This window comes from Lissotriton helveticus, chromosome 3_1 (genome assembly GCF_964261635.1).
Source record: "Lissotriton helveticus chromosome 3_1, aLisHel1.1, whole genome shotgun sequence".
Lineage (NCBI taxonomy): Eukaryota > Metazoa > Chordata > Amphibia > Caudata > Salamandridae > Lissotriton > Lissotriton helveticus.
In genome coordinates this window covers 1,528,659,088-1,528,679,516 of record NC_136061.1, presented here as the reverse complement: position 1 = coordinate 1,528,679,516, position 20,429 = coordinate 1,528,659,088, and the positions used below count along the sequence as shown (strand labels likewise).

At 46.5% G+C, this 20,429-nt stretch overlaps 1 protein-coding gene across 2 annotated transcripts in view; it reads right to left on the bottom strand.

Moving 5' to 3' along the window:
- MCAM (melanoma cell adhesion molecule) overlaps positions 1-20,429 on the bottom strand; it is a 233,128-nt gene that overhangs the window by 55,106 nt on the left and 157,593 nt on the right. For both annotated transcript variants that reach the window (XM_078682178.1, XM_078682179.1), the window contains exons 8-9: positions 17,683-17,851; positions 17,083-17,198 (exon numbers count right to left, since the gene is read on the bottom strand). In XM_078682178.1, coding sequence (XP_078538304.1) covers positions 17,083-17,198; positions 17,683-17,851 — 285 coding nt within the window. The remainder of the gene's footprint in view (positions 1-17,082; positions 17,199-17,682; positions 17,852-20,429) is intronic.

Below are 20,429 nucleotides of genomic sequence, written 5' to 3'. Positions count from 1 at the left end.
ACTGACAGACAACCGGGATCTACCAACTAACCAATCCGCTCAATGTGCGTCGCAGTTGGCCATTCTTAGTGGTAGTGTGACATCTAGTATTTCCTTTGTTTCTCTTCCTCTGTGCTAATGTGGAATGTGACAAACAGAATGTACTATGTTAGGAATGTTGAAGTATTCCAGGTTTGGCAGTTACTGTATTGCTGTTTGTGGATGAGGTGCATTAAACCCAACGTGCTTATATCAAGATCCTGTTCTGGAGTATTTATTTATATGTGGTAAACACCACATTATTATGGCGACGATCGGAAAACAACACCTCAACACAAGGAGTGGATTTGGATTCTCTGTGTAGACTTCGTGGAAAAGGCGATCCTCCCCAGCGGCGGTTTAATAAAAGAGAAATTGGTATTTCTCCAGCGGCTGAAAGCGGATGGAAATGTCACTACTGAAATAAGTCAAAGAACTCACGGTGAGGTGTATGGAGGGAGGAGTTGTGAGATGTTAGTCTGGTTGAGCGAGTTTGGCAGAGGAGTGTTCGAACGCTGAGCGGAGAAGCACGTTCGCCATTCAGCGGTCTTCCTGCGTTTCAGCTGTGCGTTTCAAGCACGCAACGCGGTGACGTTTTTCTGCTCATCCAGCGGGTGCCCTACGTTTCAGCTGTGCATTCCAGGCACGCTACACGGTGACTCTTCCTGCTCATTCCGGGATATCCCTGTGGTACAGCTGTGCGTTGCAGACAGTTGACCCAGTGGTGTTCAGAAGTCTAGCTACATCCAGTGGAGCACATTTACAGCTGGTATTTTATTTGACTTGCAGTGCAGTGACACTTGTGGAATTAAGTCACACAGTAGTGTGTTTTTATTTATTTTCATTTTTTTTTTGAGACACTAATTCTAGAGAATTTTTTTAGTTTGTTGGTTTTCTTTTTCACACGGACATTGATGATGTGTGGAAAATTAAAAGGACTATTTACTGGAATTTTAGAAATCTGAAGTTTACAATATATATTTTTTTAAAGGTAGGATAATATTTCATGTAACATTAGTAATGGACAGTGTCTTCATTATTTAAGTGTCTTAGTTTGATTCTAATTTTTTAATTTTAAAGATAGCGCCCAATAATGGAATATTACAGAGTATTATTGTTTTAGGCTGAAATATATATATATATATATATATATATATATATATATATATATATATATATATATATATATATATATATATATATGGTTGTGGTGCATAGTAGTATAAGTCGTGGTAGATGCAGAATGTAACTCAGCCTCCATTTTTTTTAACGAGTGCAGGAGAACCTAATGTAAAGTGGCAGAAATGGAAGACAATTTTTGTGAATTATGCCAGAGTTTGTGGCACTAATTTGAGTGCAGAACGGAAACACTCTTTACTTTTACATTGTCTTGGAGGTGAGGGTCAAGAAGTGTTGGAGCATCTTCCCGAACTGAGTGCAGCAGACTCGAGAAATTTGAATGAATATGAGATTTGCATTCTTCAATTGGATCGGCATTATCTTCCAGGCTTGAGTACAATAATGGAAAGGTATCATTTTGGGTTAAGAGAGCAAAAGAAGGATGAGACTGTGGAAGATTTTCTGTCTGCCTTGAGGAAACTGGCATCTTCATGTAAGTTTGGTCCTGCATTAGAGGAAAGAATAAAGGACCAACTCGTTCTGAAGTGCGCACATGATGACATAAGAAAGGAACTTTGGTTGAAGGACAAACCTCCCTTGGATGAGGTAATTGTAATAGCTAAACAGGTAGAACATATGACTAAATGTGTAGATGAACTCAGTTCTGTGAAAAAGAAAGATGTGATAGTTGAAACTAAAACTGAAGAAGTAATTTGTCAAGTAAAAAAGAAAATTCAGTTGTTGAAGAAAGTTTGAATATTGCACCTACTAGTGTGAAAAGTTTTTCAGGTGGTGGTAAGTTTTCTTGTTTTAGATGTGGTCATTTTGGTAATTTGGCAAATTCACCTTCTTGTCCTGCGTTACGTTTTCAGTGTAACACCTGTGGACGTAAGGGGCATTTTGCTAAGTTTTTCAAAAGCAAAGTATCTAAAACAGAAGTGGTTGGGAGCAAGAAATAATAATAATAATAATAATCCACATTTGTATAGCGCACAATCACCCGTTAGGGTCTCTAGGCGCTGGGGGCCGTCGGGAAGATTAAGCAAGCTATTGCCCAGAGTCACATGGTGCTGGGCTAACCTGCCGCCGGAGCCGGGGATCGAACCCTGATCCCCAGATTCCAGCGTCAGTCGCCCTGGCCGCGGCGCCACACCTCTTCCCCTGAAGAAACAACCTGAAGTGAAGATAGTTACTTTCTAGATAAGTGAAGGAAAGGTTGAACATCCTTCACATCTGGTGAATATAGAAGGTGTTCCGTTAAAGTTTAAATTTGATTCTTGTTCACATCTAACCATGACGAGAGAAGACATGTTTGAACAGCATTTGTCTGGTAGAGTGAGTCTGATGGGATGTGATGTTTCTCCTTTAGGTTATGGGGGTGTACCGATTAACATGTCAGGTTGTTTTACTTCAAGAATAAAACTTGGAGGGAAAAGCATTACAGGGAAGGTTTATGTGGCCAAGAATGGTGATGCTCTTATGGGATGGGCGCATCAATGTTTACTTGATGTACGTTTGAACCCTAATGCGGATCCCCAGGTGGAAGTTCTTAAAGTGAATGATTTGGGGGTGATGCTTAGTGAGGAATACAGGGATGTTTTCTCAGACAATTTGGGTTGTCTTAAGGGTTATAAACATCAAATTAAATTGAGATATAATGCTGTTCCTGTTACGGCCAAAGTCAGGAGAATTCTCATTAATGAACAACAAAGTGTGCTAAATGAAATTGACAAGTTGATCAAATTGGGTGTTATTGTTCCAGTTGAAGCTACGGAATGGTTGTCACCCGTGGTGGTTGCTAAAAAAGCCAATGGCGATATTCGTTTATGCATAGATCTTCGTTCGTTAAATAAAGAAGTTATTGTTCACAGGTTTCCGCTGCCCAATATATATGAGATGATTAGTACTTTGGGTGGCGCCAAGTTCTTTACGATCCTGGACTTGGCGTCAGCTTACAATCAAGTCGTGCTAGATAATGACTCTCAGGGGCTGACAGCTTTTATAACTCCTATGGGTACTTACAAGTTTTGTAGGATGCCGTTTGGCCTCATATCGGCTGCATCTGTGTTCCAACGCATCATGTCAAGGGTTCTTAAAGGTTTGCATGGGGTGAAATGCTATCAAGATGATTTACTTATCTTTGGTAACACTGATGAAGAGCATTTGGTGCGTGTTAAAGCTGTATTGGAAAGATTACGTGAAGCTGGCTTGACTCTAAAAAAGGAGAAATGTAAATTTGGTGTTGAGGAGGTCAATTATCTTGGGCATAGGATAACTGGGGAAGGTGTTTTTCCCAAGAAGGAACTTGTAGATACGATAGTCAATATGGCTGTACCGCTTAACAAGGATGAATTGCTTTCATTCCTTGGCTTGGTAGAATTTTATAGTAAGTTTAATCCGGATTATGCAAAGAAGAGTTTTCATTTGAGGAAACTTACTGTAAAGAACTGTGTATTTCAATGGACAGATGAATGTGAGGAGCAATTTGAATTGATGAAAGATGAACTTAACAATGTTTCTTCTCTTCAGGCATTTGATCCCTGTGATCCCACGTTCATAATGACAGACGCAAGTGAGAAGGGTTTGGGTGCCATTTTATTCCAAAAGAAGCAAGGGAAAGACTGTTGGATCTAATGTGCATCTAGGTGACTCAGGGGTTCTGAACGCAATTATTCCGTTATTGAAAAGGAATCATTGGCGATTTTTTGGGCTTTAAGGAAGTTTAAGAATTTGATTTGGGGCATTAGTGTCAAGGTTTTCTCTGATCATAAACCGTTGAAGGAGGTTTTTTTGAAGAAGGGTCTTGATGCCATCTCTTCAAGAATAATGAAATGGATAATTGGGATGTATGACGTTACAACGCATACTTTTACAACGCCTACCTTTATATCGCAAGTTTTACAACGCATACCATTACAACGCATAATGCTTTTGGGCGCTGGATAGTGAATAGTTTAATTTACTATTCCAACTCCAGTCCCCGTGGATAGTAGGGAAGGTGTTGGATAGTACATTAAACCTATTTCCTATCCTAGAGCGACCCCAGCGCTATGCGTTGTAATGGTTTGCGTTGTAAAAGTTGCGTTGTAATGGTAGTTCGTTGTAAAGGTTTCGTTGTAAAGGCTGTATACCGGATAATTGCTTTACAAGAATTCAATTTTGAAGTAGATTACATTCCAGGCGTGGTTAACAAATCAGCTGATTGTTTGTCTAGATTAGTTAAGGTAGATGAGTGTTTTTGTGATGATGAGTTTTTAGAGGAGGATGTAGTTAATGTTTGTGAAATCACACAAGGTGTGGTTAGTGAGATGGTCTGGAAGGATGAATTAGAGAAAGATGGTGAGGTAAAAAAAGTAATACAGATGTTGAAAGATAAGACTAGACTAGATAAACCCTGGTCACTCGTGAGTGATGAGCTTTCTGTTTTGGATGGCTTTTTGGCTAGAGGCACTAAATTGGTTCCTCCAGAGGGAATAAGGAGAAGATTGCTGGATTTTGCACATAGTGGTCATCTTGGTATTGTTAAAACCAAAGAATTGTTGAGGCAACAGTTTTGGTGGCCTGCGATGGACTTAAATATAGAGAGAATGGTTTGAGAGTGCTCTAATGATTTCAAGTGTTTTTGAGTGATTGAGGTATAGTTCACAAAAGGTCTTCTATTTTTCATCTTGAAACAAATGGTGCTTTTGAGAGGGTAAACAAAACGTTAAAGGAAAGTATACAGCTTGCTCGTGCCAATGGTTTGTGTTGGAAAAAAACACTTCAAGACAGAATCAGTGCTTATAGTTTTGCTCCTCATATGACTACTGGCAAGTCTCCCTTTGAACTGTTTAAAAGTAGAATTCCCAACACATTGATGTGTCCTGGTTGGATGAAGTTAAATAAGGGTTTTGTGGACAATAGAGTAGAAGATTGGAGGAATAGAAAAATTGCAAAAGAAGTTGAAAGAAAGTTACGTTTTGATGAAAGGAAGAATACAAAACATCTTAGTTTAAATGTTGGTGACATGGTAAGAAATAGAGCTCCCATGGGAACAAAACCTTGGTCTAAATATACTAATGTTAGACCTGTGGTTAAGATATTTAAAAATGCTATCAAAACCAGTGATGGGAGAATTTGGAACAAGAGCCGTGTGTTTGTTGTCAATGGTGATGAATCTTCTGGTTTTGATAAATTGTCATCGAAAGGGAAATTACATAATTCTGTTTCATTTCCTAATGGTGTTCCTCATACTCCCAATGTGATCCGAGGAACAAGTCAAAGAGTTCGTAGACCTCATGTTTATATGAAAGATTATATTTAAACTTTTTGTTCCTTTTCTTCTGTTCGTCATTTTATTTTAAAATGTTGTTGTTTATATTGTATTGTTATTTTGTGTTGTGCAGAGGAAGATGTGTGACATCTAGTATTTCCTTTGTTTCTCTTCCTCTGTGCTAATGTGGAATGTGACAAACAGAATGTACTATGTTAGGAATGTTGAAGTATTCCAGGTTTGGCAGTTACTGTATGGCTGTTTGTGGATGAGGTGCATTAAACCCAACGTGCTTATATCAAGATCCTGTTCTGGAGTATTTATTTATATGTGGTAAACACCACAGGAAGCTCCAGCTACATTCTTCTCTGCAGCAGCAAATCCTGCTCAGCCGGACCTTCCAGTGAAGGTATGAGGCCTATGGAGCCCTATTTGGCTACAGCTTGCAGCTTCGTCCCACTGGAGAGTTTCAACTTCCAAATAGGTGACTAGGTTTTAAGGTAAAAATCTTCACTGTGGCTTCGTCTCTTGGTTCCCTGATAGCGCTGACGCCTCCTCGGACACAGATGCTGCATTGCCCTGCTGAACTCTACCTTCCCAGCAACTTTTCTTCAAAAAAAATGTTTAAGTCCAAAAGTTAACAGAGTCCAGGCCCAATCCCCCTTGAGTATCCGACTGGCTCTTCATCGTGGTCAGCCTTAACTTTTAACTTTGCTCCAGTTTTGCGCAACCACATACCCATGGTTGGCTTTGATCTTTTAGGTGCTTTTGTGCACTAAAAACGTTAAAAAAAATATATCTCCAATTTTGCTGATAGGATTTATTTGCTTTTGCTGTGATTTTATTCATTAAAATTTACTCTATTTGTTTCTAAATTGGTTTAGGATTTTTCTTGAGTTGTCACTTTATTACTATTTGTGTGCTGCGAAAATACTGCACACAGTGCCTCTAAGTTAAGCCTAAATGCTTTTGCGCTAAGCAACAGAGGGTTAAGCATAGGTTAATGTTGTTGCTTTTGTAGATGTCAAGAACTGTGGTTGTTGTTTCAATAATTATTATTTGAAAGTTTTATATAGCGCAAACCAGACCCTTGTGGGTATCAGAGCGCTTTACAGGGTAGGTGTCAAAGTTACATAAATACAAAGAAAATAACATAGGTTCAATGCTGGTCAATGATAGTATAAACTTCCTAACATAGCTACATGAGAATAAGGTACATAACCAAACATTCAATGTATATCAAGCAAAATATAGATACAGTATCCAAGACCTAGTTGGACAATAGACAATAAAATAGGTTTTTCACCCTCCTCAACCAATAGCCCGATTTCTTACAGGCTCACAAGTTGTTTCGCCTAAATTCACATGCATCATCCTGCAGAAATTACTGGCAAATTTCAATTCTCATGTGGATTTCTCAATAAGCAGCACCAGCTACCTCATGTAAAATGCTGAATGGTGCATGGGAAATACACACACGAAGCGAGACAAAAAAAAGACAGGTGATGGTTGATAGGAATTTGTTTAATAAGCACATGCTGAGGACTGCCTTTCTTCTCACTCTATGTCTCCTAGAAGGATTATGCACACCATGTCTCTAGGATGTCTAGTTTTAAAAAAATTCCTGCAAGTGACTCCATGTTAGCTACCTGGAGTAACTGATTTTGGGAAGGTGCAGGTGAAAGCATATTTCTCTTTCCCAACTACTTCAGGAAATCAAAACATCTTTGTTACCTATTTACTCGGGGACCTCAGGGAATGTAGTCGGACATGTCATTCTTTGCTGACCCAGGTTAGAACTAGATCCGCAGAGATTCTCGTTCAAAGGAGCTACTGTGTTTGATTTGTTCATCCACTTCCTAAGCAATGGGTCACTCCTAAATTGCCATTTTTAATGTACCCGTTTCCCTGCAACCAATCGTTTTGCAGGCAAACGGCAAGTTTACAATTGTTTCTGACCATTAACAAAAGATCAAAAAGATATGGCCAAATTGTTGTCATTCGCCATCACCCCAGATTGGGATAAACCCATAATAAGTCCAGAAGCGAAAAAATCATAGGGTATTTAGATAAAATATTAAAGTTTGGTGGTGTCATAAACAGATATGCCCTGGAATGTACAAGTGTTGTGCTTTCAATACTTGTAGTAGGCCCCAGTGGTTTACCTGTTGGGAGATGGCTACACAAGACTGGGGAGACCTGGCTGACTCTCTTCCTCCGCTGTTTGGAGATCCCAGTCCGGAGCCCTTTGTGGGTGGTGCAATTGACTGCAGTGTGGAGTCTTTATGGATGGTTCTTTCCCCTGTCACTTACACCCCGGAGTGGAGACCTTGGGACTCTCACGACTCAGGATATACCTACCATCATCGTTCCTTTGAGGATGGCTGGCACTCCCCCCAACAAACCATCTCTTGCAGTAGTACACGACAACGACAGGGGTTGCTACAGTGAGAATTTTTACTATGGCTAAAGATAAGAACCCTAAACCGCCTCGCCAAAGCAAAATTGATATACACACTAAGGTGGTTGATCCTCCCCTTGATGACTCTGTGGCTATCTCAATGCCTGATAATGCAGCCCTACTAGTGGCGATTCAAACATCCAGAACGGACCTAGAATCCAGGATTGGTGAAGTCCAGCCCGAGGTGTCAATTCTGAGGCAAGATCTCCGAAATGTTGCAGGCCGCATGACTGTCGCAGAGGAAAGGGTGTCTGAGATGGAAGATACAACGCATTCCCTTGGGAAGAATCTGGCGGGGTGAAGGCGATCACAAAAGGCCAAGTGTGGAAGGTCGATGAGTCTCAGAATCAGGCATGACCCAACAATTTGATTTGGTGGCCTTACCAGAGGGGGACGATGATTTTAACATGGCTGGTTGCCTTGGGCAGTGGCTACATGCCACCTTCATGGCTGATAACTTTCCACCTGTTTTGTTATCGAACGGGCACACAGAGCGCTTGCTGGTCGGCCGCCACCTGGTGGTCCTACGTTGGATTATTGCACGATTTTGGAATTTCCAGGATCACAATGGGATCGAAAGGCAAAGCAGAAAGGGAGATCAAGCACAACCCATCCACTATCATGTTGTTCCCCAACTACTCTAGGAGGTGCAGAAGTAGAGGAAGACGTTTAACGCAGTGACAGACAAACTGCAGTTGATGCAGCTGCTGTACATGTTGCCTTTCCCTGCCAAATTGACAGCATTATTCGAGGACAAAGCCTATTTCTTCCTTATGCCTGGCACTCACTGAGGGAGACACCACAGCCTCGGCTGACACAGAGACAGCAGAGTGAGACTGCTGGCTGTGGAGGGCTGGGGGCCAGACCTAAACTTTGGTCCTCGACACATAAGAGGAAGGTCAAGACAGGGAAATGGTGGGGTCAAACCCTCACGAGGTGCCACTGGTGGCCAAGTTGGTGGTGAGAGGGCAACAGACTCAAAGAGAGAGGTGCCATTGTGGGGGATCCAGCCTTCCTTGACAGGTGGTGATGACGCAACTGCCCAGCAGACAAAGGAAGAAGACCTGGGCCGTGGCTCTGATGGTGCAGTATCTAACCCTGAACTGGTGCACAGAGAACTTGGTGATCCTGTGGACTCTTGATGTTGTTGGAATCTGGTAGGGTCCCAGGGGCGACTTGTTAGGGTCTAACAGAGCTGTACTATTTGGTGCGAGTCTGCGGCCTGCTAGGGGAGGACTCCCCCGGTTTAGTGTGATTGGTGTGTTTAGTGTGTGTGGTGTGTGTTGGGTGAGATAGGAATGTGATTGTGGGATTTAAGTTAAGTTTGTATTGATTGTTGTTTGTAGGAGGGCGGACGGGCGACAGACCTCTGGATGTTTGTATGCGAGTTGTTATGTTTGGTTTGCTGGGGGCAGATGCTCGCTATGACTGGTGGATTATGCACAATCGCATTGCGTTTGTGCATAATGATATTACCATTCCCAATATTCTATAATGTTCCACAGGAACCACTGTTTCTGCTTATAATATATGTACCCTGGTTCCGTTGTGAGTAGGGTTACCTTGTAACTATTTTTTGGCTGCTTGTAAAAATAGGCGCATGGTGGAAGAGATTGAAGGACTTGAGCACCAATTGCAAACCTAAGAATCCACACATCCACTACTCTGCAGATTCTCTGGTAACTGGAGGTGGAGCGTACGGAATATCGGGACTTAGCCCAGGGTGAGACTTGGAGTTCTCAACTAGCCACCCACAAAGTGTGTATGATACTGGTGATAAGGCAGGCAAACTGCTGGCGTGGCTCAGCAGAAAAAGGCAGAGGTGCACTGGGTTGGCACCATCAAGGCCATCCTAGGTAAGTCCTACTCGATGAGCAACCAAATAGTGGGGGAGGTCGCCCAATATCATGCAGTTTTACGGGGCGTGCGCGCTGCCAGGAGCGGACTGAATCTGGTATTTTCTTGCATCAGTGGCCACTTTGGTTCACTCAGCTGAGGACCGTGTAGATCTTTAGCGGGAATTAGACCTCTCCGAAGTGCAGGCTGACATCATGAAACTTAAACCTAGAAGGATCCCTGGGCCCAACAGTTTCCCGGTTGAATTCTACAAAAGATACTGGCACATTAGGACCCCATCTCCTGAATATGTTTAGTGAGCTGAGGAGCCGAGGGGCACTGCCACCAGATATCCAATGTGCTACAATAATCACAATTTCCAAGGAGTGCAAGTACAGAATCAGCTGCGATTCGTCCTGCCTGATTTCATTCTTAAATGGAGAGGCTAACATGTCTGCCCTATCCTGGCTACTAGGTTGATTAAAGTTATAGCTTCATTGATCCATGGAGATCAGTCCATCTTAATTTCTGGCAGATCCACCAGCCTCAACTTGCACTGATTACATGACTGGCTGACGGAGGTACGTGGTAGGAAGATGCCCCATGTTTTCTAACGTTGGACGAAGAGAAAGCATTTGATGCTATGCAATGGTCTTATCTACAAAAAACACTGGTGAAATTTCATTTTGGTCCTAGACTTAGGTAGTGGGTGACACTATTATATTAAGCCCCGATGGCTGCAGTGGGAGTGAATAGAGTCCTCTCGAATGGTCCTCTTGAATGCATTCCCGATTGTGCGAGGGACCAGGCAGGTGCCCCTTGTCCTCTCTCCTTTAAGCTCTCACACTGGTACCACTTGCATGCATGATCTCACTCATCCTGATTGTTGGGGATTCCGGGTCTCCGAATCCTGCCCTCTGGAAGAGACAACCTCTCTCTAAATGGACGATATCCTCCTATATGCCATGGAACCACATACCTACTGCAGGTAACTTTTTTTTGCACAATAGAGTCATTTGGTGGATACCTGGGGAACGCAGTAAATTGGAGGAAATCCGTGCTTTTCACACCATTTGACCCCAACTGATGTTGTTGCCCTGTCGGGTAGACTACATGTTGAAATGATTCGTTTTAAATACCTAAGCATTCAGGTCACGCCTGGTAGAGATCTATGTTTGGCTGCAAACCTTCGGAAGGTATATTTACCTTCTGGCGGGATGCGGAGCACTGACGTGGGCTACCCTCGGATATTCAGGAGAGGGCTGCCATTTTAAGATGATTACACTCCCCAAGCTGCTGCATAGGCTCCAAATCTGAAAGAAACACATTAGTGATAGGTTCCTTACCTTAGAATTTCCCCAGGCGTCAGACTGGATCCGGAAAATTTTCGTCAGCAGTACCCCTGGGCGTCGGTAGGCGTCGTCGTGCGGCTCTGCGTGCATCGCTGGCGTCATAGTCGCCGAGATGACGTTGCTGGAGCTATTTAGACACGCCCACGTGCGCTGACATCAGTTCTTTCTTTTTCCGTGTCAGCAAACGCAGATCCGGAGAGAGCGGTACCCCCAGTCAATTTTTCACTGAGTTATTTTTGAGACCTTTGTCTCTGTTTTTTGAGTCTTTGACTCCTGGTGTATAGGGATGCCCGGTTTTGAGTCTTGCGCGGCTTTGTCCCCGCACGATGTCGGTGACAGACCCACAACGGGAGTGTCTCTACTGCCTGGGGCATGACCGCGACTGAGTCGTGCCCCGAATGCCGGGCCATGGCTCCAAAAACTTTGCGGGAGCGGTCCCGAAAGTTGCTAGAGGCCCGGGAGTAGGCTCCGTGCCATTCATGGTCCCGGTACCCTGGGAGGTCGAGGGACCGGTCGCGGAGCCACCACCATCATTCGACAAAGTCTTCGCACTCAGAGTCAGGTAAGGTGATGCACAAGAAGTCGAAGAAGCGTCATCGCTCTTCGCCTTCCCCATGTCTGTCGTGTGAAACGGCTGAGGGTGCAGGTGGTGCCACCCCTGCGGCTCTGGCAGAGCCTGCGCAGTTGCAGATGGCCTACACGCCCTTCCCGGGTCTGTTGGCGACTCCGGCACAGCAACAGAACTTTCTGTCAGCCATGGCCCGCCCTTGTGGCCCATCGGCCCCCCCCGACTTGGGGTCCTCACTACTCTTCGCCGCCGGTCCGACATCAACGATGATTCAGGTCTCGAAGCCGCAAGAGCCCCATGGAGCCATGCATTGATCTCAGCCAATGTCGGGTGGCCACATACGACCTCCACGACATCGACATCTATGGCACCGCCACCTGCATCGACCAGCTCCCTGGCTGACGCCGTCCCCGGCTTCCACCCTGACATGGAGACAGCGCCGGACCGGTGTCGCTCGACGCCGATGGAAAATTTCTATCCCTTTCTCCATCCGCCTCCGTCTTTTCCACCTGCCTGGCAGGTTGGGGAGGACGGGGAGGACTAGGAGGGTCTGAAGACCCTCTTGCAGCCCAATGCGAGTTAGACCCGGACTGGGAAGAGGATTTGGAGGACGCAGGTGAGCTGGATTTTACTCCAGAACCTGGCGCACTGTCTTCTTCTTCCGTGGTTATGGAGGAGGGTGGTACATATTCTGTGGTGTTGCGTAAGGCAGCTGCGGCTCTCCACCTCGAGCTCCCTATGGTGGCGGTCAGGACTAACCTCCTGACAGAAGTGCTTCGGCTGGCGTCTTCCTCTACGGAGCCGCTGTTTCCGTTCAACTATGCACTTTCAGACGTCCTTTTGGGCACCTGGTCCAGGCCCAACTCAGGGGCTCCTGTTGATAGGTACGTGGCCCGACGCCATCGCCCGGCCCCAGGTGACCCCATTTTCCTCTCCCAACACCCTACCCCTGAGAGCTTGGTTGTCCAAGCTTCTGCATCCCCAAGCGCATTCCTTTCCGCACCACCGGACAGGGAATCCAAGAAACTGGAGCTGCTTGGGAAGAAAATTTTCACTTTCGCCAGTTCAGGGCTGCGGTCTGTGAACACTGCATGCTTCTTGGGCAGTTATTCCCACTCTGTGTAGGATACGGTGGCGCAAGTGCAGCCTCAATGTCCGGAGGAGGCCCAGACGGTGCTCTCACAAGCTATTGCTGAGGGGAGAAACGCAGCCAAGTTCACAATTCGTTGTGGACTTGCTACCGGCGACTCGCTGGGCAGGGCGATTTCCACGACAGTGGCGCTACGCCGCCACGCCTGGCTGAGGACAACTAGCTTTTCCGGGGATGCCCAGAACACTCTGATGGACATGCCCTTTGATGGCACTCCCCTTTTTGGCGACAAGGTAGATACTGCGTTGGAGCGTTTTAAGGGCTCAGGGGCTACGGCCAAGTCCTTAGGCCTTCGGCCACGCGCACGCCTTCCGCTTCTTCTTTTCTCTCCTTTTGTAGCCAAGGAAGGGGTGCCCAAACACGTTTGTTTCAGAACCATAGGTTTGCAAAGCAACAGTCTCAGTGCAGCCGCGGATGTGGGACCCGCAGTGGTTAGTCATGAGGCCAGCGGGCGGGTCAGTCCACCACCTCCCCTGCCGCCACTGCCTCCAAACCTTCCTAGTCAGGTGTTTCAGGCCCACCAAATGCCAGTTGGTGGCAGGGTTCGCCATCACCTCCCTCGCTGGCGCACTATCACCTCGGACAGGTTGGTTTTGCAGATAGTCCGAAGGGGTTACTCCCTCCACTTCGAGACTACCCCTCCAGCCATGCCACAACTGTGCCACCGCATGTCGGGAGATCACTTGTAACTTTTCCAGCAGGAAGGTGCGGCCCTCTTGGCCAAGGGGGCCATCGAGCGTGTTCCGATGCCAGAAGTAGGTTGTGATTGTTACTCCCACTACTCCTTGGTTCCAAAGAAGAAGGGCCTGCGTCCCATCTTAGACCTTCGGAACAACAATCGCTTCCTCCGGAAGGAGAAGTTCAAGATGCTCACACTTGCTCAGGTCCTGTCTGCCCTAGACTGGATGGTGGCGTTGGACTTGCAGGACGCTTATTTTCATTTCCCCGTCCTACCAGCCCACCGGCGTTACCTACGGTTCACGGTAGGCCACAAGCACTTTCAGTTCACCATGCTCTCCTTTCGCCTTACCAGCGCCCCTCGGGTGTTCACGAAAGCGATGGCGGTGGTCACAGCTCATCTGCGCAGATCAGGGGTTTCAGTCTTCCCCTATCTCGACGACTGGTTGTTGAAGGTCGGCTCGCCCAAGGCAGTTGTGTCTCACCTCCAGACTACGGCCTACCTCTTGCATTTGCGGGGTTCTCCATCAACGTGCCGAAGTCATACCTGATTCCCTCTGAGAAGCTCCTCTTTATCGGAGCAGTTCTGGACACGGCGCAGTTTCGGGTTTATCCTCCCTATCAGCGAGTCCTTGACATTCGGGCTATGATTCCGATCTTTCTGCCCTTGTCCTGGGTTTCGGTCAGGATGACCTTGAGGCTGCTGGGTCTCATGGCCTCCTGCATCCTGCTAACCAATCATGCCAGATGGCATATGCCGGCTCTGCTGTCGGACCTGAAGTTCCAGTGGGCGCACCATCAAGGGGACCGGTCCGAGCACGTCCAGGTATCAGAGGGCACTGCACAACAGTTGCAGTGGTGGATCACGAACCAACATTGGGTCAGCGGCAGATCCCGCTCCCTTCCCCAACTGGAGCACACAGTGGTGACAGATGCATACCTCCTGGGATGGGGCGGCCATATGAGAGAGGCAGAGATCAGAGGACTCTGGTCTCCGGCGGAGTCCAGGCTCTATATCAACCTACTGGAACTCCGGGCGATCCTACTTGCATCGAAGGCATTCCTTCCCGCTGACAAGGGGAGAGTAGTGCAGGTGTTCACAGAAAACACCACCGCCATGTGGTATTGCAACAAGCAGGGTGGGGTCGTGGACCCTATGTCAGGAGGCTCTGCGTATCTGGACATGGCTGGAACGTCAAGGCATTTCCTTGACTGTTCAACGCTTGGCAGGTTCTTTGAACGACACGGCGGACGAAGTCAGCCGCAGGTGCATGATGAACCACGAATGGCCTCTTCACTCGGAGGTGGCGGAGAGCCTTGGTTAGATCTATTCGCCACTGAAGAGAATGCGCAATGTCATCTCTTCTGCGCGTTGGAATTTCCAAGGCGGCACTCGCTTGACAACGCTTTTCGTCACGAGTGGAGCTGCGGTCTATTGTATGCCTTTCCGCCTATACCACTTTTACCCAGAGTGCTGAAGAAGATCAGGCGCGACCGGGCCCAAGTCATTCTTGGCTCGGACTGGGCTTGAAGAGTTTGGTATCCCTAGCTACTCAGTTTGAGCATGGATCTTTCGATCCGACTGCCTCTTCAGGAGGCTCTTCTGTCGCAGCAGCAGGGGACAGTCCTCTACCCGAACCAGTCCAGCCTCCACCTACATGCGTGGAGATTGAGCGGCGACAGTTGATTCCATTTGACTTTCCTAGCTCTTCATTGTAAGCCTCCCTTTCTTTGCACTTGTCCTTCCTTCTTGCCAAAGGTTGTCACTGCCTTCCACATCGGGCAAACTATCACCTTGCCCACTTTCTTTCTGCCTCCGCACCCTTCCAGAGAGGAAGAGAGGCTCCACCGTCTGGACCCAAAACATGTACGTTCATTCTACCTGAATCGCACACAACATTCAACAGACGCCCACGAGGGAAAATTAAATAAATACATTTCCCTTGTCGTCTGTCTAAATCCCCCCCACCCGGCCCCACCGTTCACCAGGACACGGGTGTAAACAAGGCTAATCAGATCAAATCTGAAATATAATGACGAATATGTAGTGTTGTCATTAAAAAGAGTAGATTGCTCCAAAAAATGTTTAGATGCAGCCACCAATTTATATAATGCTTAAAACTAATGGTGGCTCAATGTGTTGAATGCAGCATTGGAAATTGCGTTATGTTATTTATTGTGTGTGAGCCTCAGAGATCCTACCAATGTTGGGGTGCTTGACTAATAACGTTGCATGGGGAAATGGTGCCTGCTGCTGACATTGTAAGTGAGTGGCAGTGACGGAGATTGGATGAGGTGGAAGCCACGATTGAGCTGACCACTAATGTATAAAAAAAACAAAATAACAAGAAAATTATGTTTTGGTATATGGTTTAAAAAAGTACTGCCAAAAATCTTAATCTGTGGACAGGATAGGTGGTGCTGCACATCAGTCAAGTATATTTTAGTTATTTTAAGCACACTCAGAAATAATGTTAGCAATTTGAATGCTTTAATATTCTTAAAGTATGGTGAAGAATCCCCTCAGTGGGACTATGCAGTGCGAAAAAGCATAGCATTTCTGCTGGTAGGCAAGGCCTGCTTTGCACAGAAACCGCATTTTCCAAACTTTTCACTGCAGAGCAACAGATGTAGATTCTATAATGTTAGCACATTATAATAACATTCATCACCCTGCAATGTCAAAATACTACGGTCCTCATTACGAATTACCGTAATAGGGTGAATATTTCTCACACTTGGTAAACACCATTACCACAGGGTATGGCTTTTACCATGTGTGGAAAAGACTTCCTATTCTGAGTTTTTGCAGGGAAAATTAAGCATAACATATAGCATTGTTTTTTAACACACACAACTAAGCATGTTTTGCCTTTTTTCGGGTAGTTTTCCCCCCTCTAAATCTGAGCAAGTTTGACCTGCCAGAATACTGCAAAAGTGTCATAATTATCACAAAATCCTCGCAGGTTCCCAACTTCCCGGAGTGTATCACTGCCCCACATGGGGTTTCCTTTGTTAGAGCCTCATCCCACTTTACAAGTTGTAAAGTTCTGTCCTGGGTCCGGGCAGCTGTCAGAGTGTGTTGTGGAAGCGAGTTCCGGCTCCCGTGTGAGGCTATTGTTACACACATTATCATGTTTGAAACGTGGATCTCTTTTGGTCACTAAATGTTGCCAAACACCGTACATCCTCAGAGTGGGCTGCCTGAGGGTGCTCCTTGTGAGCCATATGTGAAACAAGACAGTCTAAGGTCAGACCAAGAAAAGGAGTGATCTTAAAGGGTGTGGGTGAGACCGTTACGTTTTTAATAAGTTTCACATTTTAAGTAATTGCCTATAAATTGTTTTTCTTTCTTTCACCAGTTCTGAAATTATAATGTATAATTCAATGGGTGTGAATTAGCTGAAAGTGGGTCATAAATGCAAAGTTGTTGGAAACGGACCAACACAAAATGGTTGGCCCAGGGCCCCCAAAATCCTTAGGATGTCCCCATCTATTTGAACACATGCAGATGTCTAACAATCACTTTCCTCTACCCCATAGAGTTAATTATCCCCAATCTCATACAGAAAGAGGCACTCCTGTCCCTTTCCAAAGACACACGAAGCAGGGCATGCAGTATGTGCTCTGCTTCAGTTCCCATCTTACCCTTTTCCATTCGTATTCCCTCGGCAAGGAACCACCGGCATTGCAGTGAACGACTATATCTTGCCCCAGCATCACTTCCACAGGTGACTCGGGGGATATTTCAACGGGTTCAAGATCTAGAGCGGGAAAAAAGTTATGAAGACAGTGCAGTTGTCTCAGAGCCTTTGGAATCTACCCATCTTCTTCCAACCAGCGATTATCCCTGGGTACCACAATCTGAATAACCACCCATTGAACTCATTCACTATTCATTCACAGTTATTGATAGCACTGACTCCCATTACTCCCCTGATCTAATTACGTATGGTCCCCACTCCAGCCACCATCCCCATGACATCCATGTGCCTCTCACTTTGTTGTCACTTCCATCCCAGGCACCCACTGTGATATTACACTTCCATACACTCCCCTCTGCATTACTCCATTCTCATGCGCGTCACTTTCCCCTCGTCCCAATACCACAAGACACTTCCAAGGGCAGAGTGGAGACTCTATCCTTAGCCCCAACCCATGCTCCTACCAGTCCCCTATCATTGCCCCATCATGCTTCCCGCATCCCAGATATGCTCCTCCCCCTCCTGCAACGCTCCTCCCACTTACAGTTCACAGAGATCTCCAAGTCAGCTTTAATGTCTGTTTCAGGGTTATTTAAATCGAAGGTTCTGCATCTGTACCGTCCGCTCTGCTCCTTCTTCACATTTTCCAGGACAAGATATTCACCGGTAACATCTTCAATGTCTTCCTCCTCATCTTCACCATCCTTAGACTCCTATGGATACCAAGAAGTTGCTCCTTTTTACATGATTTACATACATTATGATACATGCAGCCTTAGTAAGCATGCATGCAATTTTAAGTTTCTTAGCAAGTACTACAATGCAAACATGTATCTGAGCTTGAAGTTGGTGAGAACAGGTAGAAAATAAGAGGGGCAAAGAGTAAAAGTAAAGGAAACTGCTTACATAGATGCATTTGTTATTCTTTGCACAAGTGGGATAGGAGGATGAATGTATTATTCGGGTATGTTAGACTCAACATGCGAAACTTGCCATTTTATTGTTCTTGATTTGCCGCGTCTATCCTGGAATTAGAGCTCAAAATGAAGGGGGTACTCATCCTAGAAGGATTTGGATGTGTGTAACAAGTATGGACAATTTTAGAAATGTACGTTGCCCTTGACACAAGTTGATTAATTTTGTCACACATTTGTGTGTTATGTCATGATGGAGGGTCTGATTTTGCATTCGACAGACTGTACTCCATGCTATAGGTAAAGCGGAGGACACCATCACCTCCGGCATCCTTACGGACTACCGTCAATCAAATTTAGAGATGACCCCAAACCAGCTGTCATCTCTGTTTATTGAAAGGAACTGTGACAGCGGTTCCTTTCAATGTACTTAGGGGTTTATTTACAAGCCCATTGTGCCTCCAGTGCGTTACTTTTTTTTGATGGACAGGCGGCGCAATGGACTTGCCCATATTTACAAGGTCACATAAAGTCACCCTGCATTACTTTTCATGGCTTGTAAATATGGGCCCCTTTTACACATTACTCTGCGCGAAGTACGAGTTACTTACCTTCGATAACGATGTATCTGGTAGAGACGATTCTAGCCAGAGATTCCTTCAGGTAGAATTACTCCCAGACATGAGACTGGATCTGGAAACATTTTTGCAACAGTATCTCTGCGCGCCGGGTGGGGCGGGATGACATCGCGCGACTCCGCCCAGGCGTCGTCCGCGCACGTGACCTCAGCGAGGTCACATAAAAACCGCCCGAGCGTGCCTACGTCAGTTTTCTTCGGGGAACTTTTCCGCACCACAACGTGGAACCACTAGATAATAAACTGTGGAAGCATGGGAACAGTGTGTGAAAAACAGAAAATGTGGAAAGAAACGGTGACTAACTACACCACACAGTAGTGTCACACCACAGAACCCAAGGCAGGGAAAGAAAAGGGAGAAGAAGAGAGCAGAGCCCTGCGCCACCACCCTGCCAGCACATAGACAGCCTCCCACCTCTGTGCCCCGGAGGCAAGGAACATGCATAAGGACATGGTACACGTAGGAAACCCACCACCCCCATCCTGAGCAAGGAAGGGGACCAGTCCCACAACAGACAGGGACAACAAACCTCCAAGCCACCCCAACATAAAGGGCAACACCCACAAGGGACAAGGGCAAGACATGGCCAGAGACCCTTTATTCAGAGGATAGGTATGGAAGGAAGGGAGGGGAGGAAGGACACGGATAGGAGCAATCTCCCCCCAAACCTGGGGTAGCCAAAGTAGCAGGGCACTGAAACATCGGAACTCCACCCTCCAAGAATCAAAGGAGGAACGAACCGCCCCCAGACTAAGCCACTCTTCAAGAACAAGGAGGCACCCATATGAGGTACAGCCTCCCACCGGTAAGCGAGTACCGAAGACCAACCTAAGGGTCCTCGCAGAATAGGGGAGGAAGGGCGGGCCGTGAAGGAATCTGCGGCTAGAATTGTCTCTACCAGATACATTCTTACCGAAGTTAAGTAACTCGTACATCTGATAGAGACTACTAGCCGCAGATTGCTTCACATAGAATAGATACCCTAGCAATACCCCCAGGGAAGGAGGGTCTGCGGAAGGACCCCACCAGCCAATACAGAACAGGTGGCCCCACAGGGAACCAGATCTGTGGACCAGGTAGAACCTCGTCCCTGCCAGGGAAGGGGGAACCCCCCCAAGCAGACCCCCACCGACCCCAAAAAGGATGTAGGAGGGAGAAGAAGGCTGAAGAGGAACCAAGGGCCAGGACAGAGGGGCCAAAGCACCTCACTGCCCCACAAGGCAACACAGCTTCCGGCCAATGCCAAGACAAGAAGGGAGGAAGAAGAAGAAGTAGAAGCCTAGAAGACCCAAGGAAGTGAGGGAAAAGAAGGCGTACTTACTCCTGGTGGAGAACAACCTGCCAACCAGAACAGCGCTGGCAGTCAAAAGCCTCCAGAAGCAAGAAGAACAGCCCAAGGCCCTAGGAAAGCTGAGTAGGCAGCGCCTGGCAAGGGAGAACATAGGATCATCCCAGACCTCAGGGCAGGAGCAAGGAGAGGAGGAGATGCCCGGGCACACCACTACGAGTGGCCGCGTACACAACCTCAAGGAGCAAAGCAACCCACACAACGTCATGGAGGACAGACAGCCTGGAAGTCAGAAGGAGCCGAAGAATGAGGGACCTGCCGCTCTTCCGATGAACACCTCTGCCTCAGGAAGGTCGGGGAGCCGCCCTTCGACGCCGGTGAAAAAACCACCACACGGCGACCAGTCACCGGGGATGACGACACCAAAATACAGCCTGCCTCCGGAGAAGGA